This window comes from Cornus florida, unplaced genomic scaffold (assembly GCF_030987335.1).
Source record: "Cornus florida cultivar Cherokee Brave unplaced genomic scaffold, ASM3098733v1 CherokeeBrave_3.0.0_Hap2_Chr05, whole genome shotgun sequence".
NCBI classification, from domain to species: Eukaryota; Viridiplantae; Streptophyta; class Magnoliopsida; order Cornales; family Cornaceae; genus Cornus; species Cornus florida.
The window spans coordinates 72,687,389-72,698,451 of NW_026775575.1; the positions used below are offsets into that span (position 1 = coordinate 72,687,389).

An 11,063-nucleotide genomic window follows, 5' to 3' on the forward strand; every position below is an offset into this window, starting at 1 on the left:
TATGTATTGCAGAAAATTCCTCACTGAAAAGATGAATCAGTTAAGTCCAAGTATTTGGAAGCACATCTAGTTCCACCATCGAATTGTTATGAAGTACAATTTACTGAATTTAGTGTAATGATATTTGAAATCACATCCAATGAGTCTACTTAACTTGAGTGACACAAAACCTTGCTCTGTTAAAATGGCATATATAAAATTAAAGTAGAACACTAAAAATGTCTGACAAGCTATATATTCATGGTTAATCATTTCTTTGAGTCTTATGAACACAAACTATGAATGAGAAATCTAAACAAGAACCATTTTGGAGAGTTTTTGGTTGTACAACTTGATTGCGTATATAATATTTAATGAGTGACATTACTATATCAGCTTTCATGATGAAAAGAAAATAATCAGCAAATCTTTGTGTTTGGACATTTTATTCTTAATTAGGACAGGAAGTGGCTGCTTCCTGGTTTAGCTTGATCAACAACTGTAAATGGATTTGAGCACAAAGAACTTAGACATGCCAAGTTATATATATATATATATATATATGCACACCTTGCTAATTTGGTTTGGTATGTGTACATGGGATTCTCAACCAGACTATATTGTGTGTTTATGACAATTTGTTTAAGAGCAAATTAATGAAACTTAATGCAATACAAACAGTAGGTAGATTTTCTATGAGTTCTTGGTTTCTTTTGGGAACCAAAAGGCAAGGGGGCTGATGATTTGAATGGTGTAGACTGATTGTAAAACATGTATGAATTACTTTGGTAGATGCTCAGCTGCCAGGCCATTTCATTACTTCTTCACTCTATTTAGTTGACACCCTTCTCCTTTTTAGGTAACTTGACCCACAATTGTTGAAATATATATCATTTATGTTATATTTGGGAGTACCGAATTAGCGCCTATCTTGGATTTGGATTTGGAGTTGAAAGAAGTTTAGTTCAAAATTTGTACTAATTTTTTTTCCACTCCCAAATTCAAGGCGCTAATTCGGTGTAGCATTAGTATTTTTTTGGGTGAATTGCATTAAACCCTTTGACTTTGCAGTAAACCCTCTTTAAAATTTTCTTTTATCAAAAAACCCTTCCAACTAACCGAGGAAGGTTAATTTTCAACTTATTGCCAAAAATATCCTACGTCTTATATTATATGTCATATTATTATATTATATATAATTGGTCAAATTGCATCCCCAACTTGTTGGGGTATTTTAGTAAAACTCACCCCTCTTTAGTTGAAGGGGTTTTTTGAAAAAATAAAAATAATAAAAAATAAAAAAATTAAATTAAAGAAGAATTTATTACAAAACACTACAAGAAGGTTTTATGCAATTCACCCTTTTTTTTTCCACCAAAAAAACATTATTGTCTTCAACTCTTCACCTTTAAGGCTATGACAACAAATAGAGAGAGAAGCTATACACGTGACAATTGGAATTTGGGATCAATATGGTGTGTTGCTTGGTCAGTAATTTGGAAGTACTTTCTTTCCTTTGAAAAGCAAAAGTCTGAAGCATGACTTTGCTTTTAAAAATCTAAAAAGGTAGAGTACCGTTTTAGTAATTTTCAAGAATTACTATTATGAATCCAAAACTCCAACACTTCCATGCTTTACTATCTCTAGGCTTTACCATTTTTTCTTTTTTTTTTTGGAATCTTCGGATAACATTGAAGGGCAGTTTAGTTGCATCATACAGTGCCTAAAAACTAAATGTGCTCCTCTACAGGCCCAGCCCAGATATGGTCAGTTGAGGACTAACTTCCAATACTACCAATTAGCAAAGTCCACTTATAGTTGGAACATAAAAGCTGTGAAGTGATCTGGACCTTAAGTTGGAACATGGGGCCTACTCCCAAATCCTAACAAGGTAGTGTAGTAGTATTAGTCCAATTTTAGTATTGGGAACTGAAATGGTCTCACAATCTTAAATATTGAATCCCCTTAATCCAGAAACCCCTGAATTGAATTATTTAGTCGGAGAGTTGAAAAACATTAAAATAAAAAAATACTAATTTAAAGGCTACATTTGCAATGGTGAAAGTTGGAGTGGTTACAACAATCAAAACATGACCACATCATATATATTAGGTAATAGCAATATGATAACGAGAATGAAATATATATGAATATATAGAATACAAATTAGATTTATAAATTTGAATCGAGTATTGAACGGTTTCAGTGCGTATACAGAAGGTGAAAATCACCCATGGAGAGTGTGGACCTCCTTTTCTTAAGGTTCATCTCCATCCCTTTCAATACGTGAGAGGATCCGTGTTCTTAAATTTCTACCTACTTTATCCCTCCCAGTTGCTCCAATAGGTGAGACTAACATTTGGTAATGGCAACAAAGTTCATAAAAATGAATCGTATAGGTCCTTATGTGGTGCAAAAGAAAATAGAACTTATGTGAATTTACTAATATATAAAAAAAAAAAAAAAAAACCAAGTACTATTGTTAGTCTGTTAACAGAAATGTCAATTTGACCAGTCCCGTTTGTCACTGGAAGGATTGATTTTAGGAATAAAAGTCAAACACCTATTTCACTCTGAATTTGCTCTGTTTAAAGTAGTTGTGTATAAATTTAAATATATAAATAGGTAGGAGTAGTTATTATTTTTTTTGTTCACTGTATTTTGAATTTGTAAACATAGAGTCATCAAAATACAGAGTGGACTATAGGTTTTTCTTCCCAAAATCGAAGCACTTCACCATCATACTGCTCAGTTGTCTGTTGACATCCCTTTGCCGCCAGCAACCCATACAACACTAAAGCCGGTGGCCGAAATTCTCCTCTTCTTCTGGGCCCCACAAGAGTTGCTTGTAGCGACAAAAGTCCATATCATTGACAGATGGACGGTTCACATTAACCGCACGTGCAGGCTCAACCGTCTAATTTTGTTGCTATTCAAACTCCAGAAACAGATGGATGAAAGAAAAAGAAAAAAAAAAAAACACAATCATGGTTTTTCCAATGCTTACTCTAAAGGTGACTTAAAATCTCTTGTACGTGTTGTTAATGGTAGTATTCATGTTTTTCAACTTTGCCTTTTGGTTAAAAAAATGAAGTTGTTTTCACCTAATCTTCACATTATATAGAAGGTGGAAAATATTCTATGCCATGTTTTATGCTTCTGTGTCCTTTGATTACTCACTTGTTTAGCATGTGACCGGATCTCTACTTTGACACTATTAAACAAATATACACCATTAAACATAGAATGTTGAAATGGTTACAACTTAAAAGTATTATTAGGGTTAAGAAGGAGTTTAGTGGGACCATTAAGGGTTTAGTGACCTAGTGATATCTTCTTTATTATTCAAAATGGATAGTGAAAGTTCAAGTCTCCCATATGTATAACTAAAAAAAAAAAAACACAGTGTTTAGTGCCATCAAGTTAATTATATATTAATTTCATGCAAACCTTGATAATCATACTGTATTAAGATGTACATGGAGAAAAACCAAATGGATAAATTACATTTATCTCCTCTCTAGTTTGAATTTGTTTTTATGTTTTGGTATATTACAAGTATCCCCCTCTAGTTTAGACTTTTGTAACAAATACCCCCCCTGTACTGTTAATGACACTAACAGTCAACAATGGTCAATGCTGATATGGATAAATTTGTAGATTAATACGATAGAAAATACCTTTAGATTCTCTTGAGTGTAAACAATTTCTCGAGAGGGGAAGGTACTTTTCAGCTAAAGTTATGTTTATATAATAATAAGGGGAATAAGGGGATCATGGTAATTTCACATAACACACTTTAATGCCCATCACTTGAAAGAGGGTAACTGCAATATGCCAAAACAACAGCATAGTTAAGTGTAACAAACCCAAACTAAAGAGGACAATAATGATATTCATGTAAAAAAATAGGGCTTGAGGATGAGTTTTGACGCAACTATAAGGTTTCTCCATAACAAATAGGGTTTGAGAATGAGTTTTGACATAATTTTAAAGTTGTTTTATTGTAACTGAAGGTTAGATCATGAATTCGAAAGAAAAACAGCCTCTATGTAGAGGTGGGGTTTTTATGCAAAAGTTAGACCTTTTGTTGTCGATCACGACTAATATGATATATATATATTAAAATGCACATAACACGCCTTCCTCTCCTTTTAACAAAAAGACTAACACAAGACAACCCTTATGCTTTTTTCTATTGTGAACTCTTTCTCCCCCTTTCTTTTTGGCCAAAGGGTCACTTCTCTGTTTTGTCTTTCTTTTTCAATGTCACTATTAACTTTTTTGCAACAGCTACACCCCTTGAACTCAAATTCAACAAAAGCTCATTCATCACTCATTTATTTAATACTTCTTAAAAAAAGAATTACTTTCTAATGCAACTATTGGAGCCTAATAGGGGGTATCACACAATGAATCCTTGACTCGCTTTTTTTCATTTCCTACAAAACCCTTTTCCTCTATTTGTAATTGTTTAATGCCGAAATGAGGTTTGAAAGTGATTACTTGCCGCTTGACAAGATTGGTATATTGTTTTATATGTCATGGCCATGGGCTCGAAGAAAAAAAAATATTAGATTAATTTAATTAAAATAATCAATCCTTAACCAAAGCTCATTGACTACATTTCTTAATTAGTCTCTCTCCCCCCATCTATCTACTTTCTGTTTTTAAGATTGTTCATGACCACTAGAACCAAAGCCTTGAAAGAGTAATGTAGAATTAACAAGAACATTTGCATTAGGTTTCTATCTGAAGAGGGCTGGTTTGGACAATCTTGCACACGTTTATATGATTGAGAAAAACCATTTTTGTTAAGTTATTATTCTCTCTCAATCTAGGTCTATGGCACTATGGTACCATATAAGGAAACCCTAGTCAATTTATGTGACAATGTGTTAAATACCTTTGCTTTCTTAATTTGACTACATGGGTGATCATTAATATTAGGTGTTAAAATATCCCATTGCACTTTACCCTCTTATACTATTAAAGTGATCAATGCGCTCCTTAAAGTTGACGATAATTTAGTATCTGCGTTAATAGTTTTTTTAAGTTGAATCTCTATGTATTATCATAAATTGAATTATTAAAAGATTGACATGTAATGTTTTTTTAAAGATATATAACTTATAATTCACTAAATCTATTAACCGGTGTTCAAAACCTATGTCAGTTCAAGCAATTTTAGTTATTGAGTGATGTGGCATATTACAAGCCGTGCAATAGTTCAATTTATGATAATATACATGGCAATTAACTTAGAGGGTCATGTTATATGCCTCAAAGCTTTTTAACGGCTTGAAAACCCTTCTAGCAACCGTTGTAACTTAAAGGACGAAAATACCCTTTATCATCAAACGAGGTCCATTGTGGTGATTTCAACTGCCAACTAACACTTCAATGATGATTTGCCTTGTATATAAACATTCGTTAGTTCAAAGAGTGGTTTAATAGTACAAGGGGGTAAAATGTAAAAAAAAATAAAAAAAAATTGCAAGGGTTTTGTAAAGTAACCTCGTATTCAAAACAAGCAAAAAATTATAATATAATAATATATAAATGGTCATTATTTAGTGTGATCGGAGTGTCAGAAGGGGAGAATCGAGACTTATCAAACTTCTGACATTATTTTTGTTCACGCAATTGCTAGTTATTAATACTTGAATCTGCAACAACACACTTGTCGATTCGAACTTTAATTCTCCACTGCATCAACCAATTTCCTCCTTAACATGTCATGTTATATGACTTAAACTAATTAAAAAGTGGTGCCAATATGTTAATTAATTTGGCAATTATGTTAATCATTGTATTAAATGGACAATCAATTCCATTAGCATAATTGGGTTTATACATGATAGAAGTTTGGCAAGACCATGAACTCATGATGTAGCCCTGTGCATTCAATTAAGGGAACATTTTGTCTATCCATTTGAATACAATGTCATATGATACTGGTACTAAAATTATAAAGAGTACTGCTTATGTTAGGTAAACGTACCTAATCACAACACAAACAAACCCTAGGCAAGTGGGGCCCTTTTGCAACTTACCTTTAAGGTGGTCTTTCCTTTCAACAATAATGATAGCATTCACCTATTCACTAATCCCTACTTAATCAGATAAAACAAAGTCATCATGTTACTTAGAGAGGAGATTTAATTACTCAAACCAAGGACATATAATACAATTTGATTCTCCTCTTTAGTGTACCATATATGGAAAAAGAGAGATGATAGGATCTTCAAAAACAAGAAATATCTCAAAGAACAGTCCGTCCTTAACAATTAAGGTCTGCTCAACCATAACCTCCATTCTCCAACTACATAACTGCAGCACTTCCAGAAGAATCCTTGAGGAGTGGAACGTTTCTCCTTCCTGCTGTCGCCCTCTTCCCAGACCCCCGGATCGAGGAACTAACCAGTAGAGATGACGCCGGATTTCACATGGCATTTAAAGAACCGATGTCATGTTTTGCAGCATTGAATTCCCGTATTAGATTTTAAATTGAAAAAAATTTAATATAAATTTTGGACTAAACTTTTTCTAATTCTAAATTTGAGATATCAATTTCGTATTCAAATATAACACAGGACTAAAAACATAAAACCCATGTTATTTACAAAAGCTATTTATTAATCCCATCAACTACTTAAATTATCATATTATCCCTTCTTATTTTTAAAAATATATCATATCAACCCCTCATCACTTGACTCTCTAAAATTAACGGCATCATATACAGCATTACAAAGAGCAAAATACCCTTGTTCTCTCAAAATGACGAAATTGCCCTCCTCTACCGTCTCCTCTCTTTCTCTGTCTCTCTATCTTTCTCTCACACACAAACACATGCACCGCCGGCACCTGCTGCATCCTCTATACCTCAGACTTTTGTTGTTTCAACAGATGATTTTGGCAGCGATCGAGGCTTTGAACGACAAGAACGGCTCGAACAAGCCGGTGATCTCGAAGCACATCGAGTCAGCCCACAGCGAGCTCCCTCCGGCGCACACCACCCTTCTCTCTCACCATTCGTACAAGATGAAGCAGAGTGGTCAGCTCATCATGGTCAAGCCTGTCCCCCAAAGCCCAAGGCCCCAACTCCGCTGGGCGCGCTAATTTCCCCGCCGTGGCCGAGAGGACGTCCGCCAAAGCCCAGAGACCCACTTGCTCCTCCACCTCCACCTCCACCGAAGAAGTCACCGTCCGGTGCAAGCATAGATTTAGAAATACAGAGTAATATAATTTTGAATAGATACGGTAATACTTGTAATTTGTACTTTTAACATCAATCATACATGGTATAATGAGGAGACCATTACAATACTCAAGGAGACTGTTCATGTTGTCCAAGGAAAAAAATAAATCTCTCATCTTCTTAGAAAGATCTCCCCTGCAACCTACCTTCAAAGTAATCTTTCCGGAGGTAAAAGAATTTGTCTTGCATGCTAACAGAAATCGTGTCTTGTAAATATTCATAAATTCTGCAGGTGGAATTAAATTTAATCCCTGCAGGCTAAATTTAAACCCTGAGACGACAGTGTCGGCACCGTCGCCGAGTGGGTATAAAATCGTTTTATTACATTATACAACTCACACGAAATTGTTTCACATGGAGGGTATGCACCCCCCACACGACACAGCCGAATAATATATTTTTTCATATGAGGGCATAATTGTCATTTTAAGTTCACAATTTTATTTTAATATAACATCAAGGGTATTTTTTTTATTTCTCAATCACTTAACATATCTGTAATAGAAAGGTTATGTTAGTTCAGGAATTTTTTAAAAATTAAGAAAATTATATGTAATTTTTGTAAAAGACAGGAAATTTTGTGTTTTTAACCCCACAACATAAGGTATATTACTTTATCTTGGTTTTATGTGAGTTACCCAGTTCAAACTCACTTCTTGGTGGTGAAATTGATTATGCCAATTCAATTAGTTTAATAGTTTTTAGTAGCAATCAAACATCTTTAACAATATGAATTATTATAACAAAGTGACTCATCAAGCTATAGTTAAAAATAGTCTAAATCAATTTTGTGTCATCTTCTAGAACCCCTCCAACCTTACCTATTGGCTATTGCTTATTAAATCTCCATTTGGGATAGGACACAATAAAGTTCAAACTTCAATTATACATGTCTTATATAAAATATGCAACATATGTACTGAACTTGATAGGGGTGGATTAAAAAAAATAGAAAAATTTCAAGATATGACCCAAACTTCAAAACCTTAGGTGTAAATAATTCTCTAGACACTGTAATCGCAGATATAGTCCGAACTTTATCTGATTTGTATAAAAAAACGCTTTGTACGAATCCCATAAATTAATCGGAACAAAGCCCCAAACGTCCGATTATCCAAAAAAAACTTACAAGGAGAGAGGTCAATTCTAAATTAATGCAGTTGTGAGCCTTGAATTTGAAATCGAAATTAGTTAAACATAGCATTTGTGAAAACTAAACAGAAAATGCCTAATTTAGGCTTATAACATTATAAGAAGTTTCTCCATAGTCTCTGTATATACATCACTAATTAAGGCATAGATCAGTACTATTGTCAACATCACATTTCATACAAGAAACATGATAACTCCATCAGTTCCTCATCATCCTAAGAGCCAGTTCTTGAAGCTCACCCAAGTCATTCTGAGAAGGTCTCTTCTTACTGTAAGGTTGGAATGAAGGTTCAACCCTGCTTTCTATTTCTTGCATTGCCAGACCATCAATTGTGTGATCAATCGACTCAAGTGAGCTCTGAGGTGAGAAAGAGTTCATCATCGTGTGAATCGGATGAGCCGGAAAAGACTGCGTTCCGGCCATGTTCCCCGGCCATTGACTCTCTACATTCCTCAAATCAATTAGGTTATGTGCCAGTTGAGCCTTCACTTGCATCAGCTGTGTTTGCAAGCATGCCACCTATTAGAAAAATAATAACTGTTCTTAGTTCATTGATATATATACTACTATATAGGGACCAACTTATCTTTCAATAATAAATTTATAAAAACAAGATAGACAAATTCATGCTGGTGGAAAATATAGCTTATTATTGTGTGTGTGTGTTGGGGGTTGTTGGGGTTAGTAAATTTATAAAATCAAGGCATATATGCATTTCGGTGAGGACTAGTGTTCACACAAGCGTAAAGTTATTTTATTGTAATCTTGAGGTCACAAGTTCGAAACATAAATCATATCTGTAAACAGAGGTAGGTTATATACGTCTCAGATTCTACAATGACATAACCTACGTCTCAGATCCTACAATGACAAGAGTCTCATGTACTGAACTAACCGTTTTAACTCAGTAAGAGTGTGTGTGTTCAATTACACCACTGGGTGAGGTGAAGGCTCATTAGTTGGTTAAGTAACCAAATTAAGGGTTTCCTCACTCTCCATTAATAAACCCAAACTCTTGGCATGACCCTCTTTTTTACTTGTTTTGAGGGACAATTTTTTGTATCAAACTATCATCAATCATGTAAAAGAATAAAGTAGCCCATATATATATATATATATATATATATAGGGAAGTTGAAGAATGGTATTAATGTAACAGTAGCTATGGCAAAAGAACAACAAAAACCTGTTGTTGCAAGGCAAAGATTTGGGAGACACATCCATAAACAGGATCTCTAATCCTTGCTTGAGCTTCATAAGCAATTGTGACAACCGCCTCGCAGCGATCAGCCACCGGGACATGCAACAGCAGCTTTGACACATTACTAGCACCAAACACCTTATGAATCGCTGCGAATCTGGCCGGCCCTTGCTCCGAGCAGAAGTATGGCGCGAAAATGCAGTCCACGGCACACTTCCGCCGGAGAAATTTGCATGCACCACAAGGGGAGCCAGTGCCACTAGTTGCAGCAGCCATGAGAGAGAGAGAGAGAGAGGAGAGAGAGAGGGAGAGGGTTAAAAGAAAAATTGGGCACACGGGCACACTAGGAAATGGTGCTAAGTGAAGGAGCTGGGTGAGGTATGGATGGCTAGGGGAAAGTGGAGCCTGTAGGGGGGTCTTTATAAGGAGGTCTCTATGGGGACATGGGAGGTCATTGTGTAGGGTTTTAAGGGAACACTTACTAATGGTTGATGCAAATTGGTAATAGTTCTTTTATTAATGGCTTACACCAAGTTACAAATATACCACACATATATATACACGCGAGTATATATAGATATATATATATATACACATATACATATACATATTGAGTAGATCAACTCTAAAGTCAATCTTTAGATTCAACAAATATGAGGATGTTATAACTTAAGTAAGATTAACTTCTTGATTCAATAAATACGATTAATTGATGAATAGATAGACTGTGCAACACATATACATGTGTGTGTGTGTGTGTGTATAAAGTGGGGCTAATTTGGCACCTTCTTTTCACTAATCTACATTTGATTTCATTGTTTTATATGTAATTTTTCCGCCGAACGCCGCACCTTGAAACTGCTGTTATTTGTTGCTTTTAGAAATTTCAATATAGAGAGACTTTAAAGACTGGACTTTTTTGATTGAACAATAGTGTCCTGTTGGGCTTCTATGACCATTAATTAATTGAGCATTAGTGGTTTAATTGGCATAAAAAATGACCAAGAAAAGAATCAAGAGACTTAAAATAGGAGTGGGTACTATTGGAACTTCGAATATGTGTGTGTATATTATATTTGCATACATATACAAACACACACACACATAGATTATAGATATCTAAAGTGTAATAAAGGTGACACTTAAATGGTTATTTGACTTTGGAGCTTGGTGAAGAAAAAGAAGAAACTTTTATGCTTTTTTTTAGTTAGGAAGTTTGGAAATTGAAATCACAAAATGGTCATGAAGTCAGTGTTGCTTTCTTTCTTTCAAAGAGTAACGCCCCTTTGCTTTAATTTGAGTTATTGAACTTGTGACACCCTCGTGTAGAATGCTTCATTACTCTAATCAAACAAAATAGATTTAACGGAAAGCATACTTTGAAAGCAAGTCCACAATTCCACCAAACAAATCCAATTCAATCTGTGGTCTTTTCTCCCACTCAAACGCCGCTCAAACGGAGTACC

The 11,063-nt window shown here is 34.6% G+C and overlaps 1 protein-coding gene across 1 annotated transcript; it reads right to left on the bottom strand.

The window, feature by feature from the left end:
* Positions 1 to 8,387: 8,387 nt before the first annotated feature.
* LOC132310221 (LOB domain-containing protein 16-like) lies at positions 8,388 to 10,005 on the bottom strand. The gene is made up of 2 exons (XM_059808422.1): positions 9,583 to 10,005; positions 8,388 to 8,915 (listed from the first exon to the last, which is right to left on the bottom strand). Exons 1-2 carry the CDS (start codon positions 9,871 to 9,873, stop codon positions 8,595 to 8,597), a joined length of 612 nt encoding a protein of 203 aa, XP_059664405.1. The 5' UTR covers positions 9,874 to 10,005; the 3' UTR covers positions 8,388 to 8,594.
* Between the last annotated feature and the right edge of the window lie 1,058 nt (positions 10,006 to 11,063).

Excerpts from the sequence above, each read along its gene's own strand:
- LOC132310221 (XM_059808422.1), bottom strand. The coding sequence starts at position 9,873 with ATGGCTGCTGCAACTAGTGGCACTGGCTCCCCTTGTGGTGCATGCAAA. Across the intron at positions 8,916-9,582 it reads TCTTTGCCTTGCAACAACAG|GTGGCATGCTTGCAAACACA; the intron begins GTTTTTGTTGTT and ends TTTTTCTAATAG.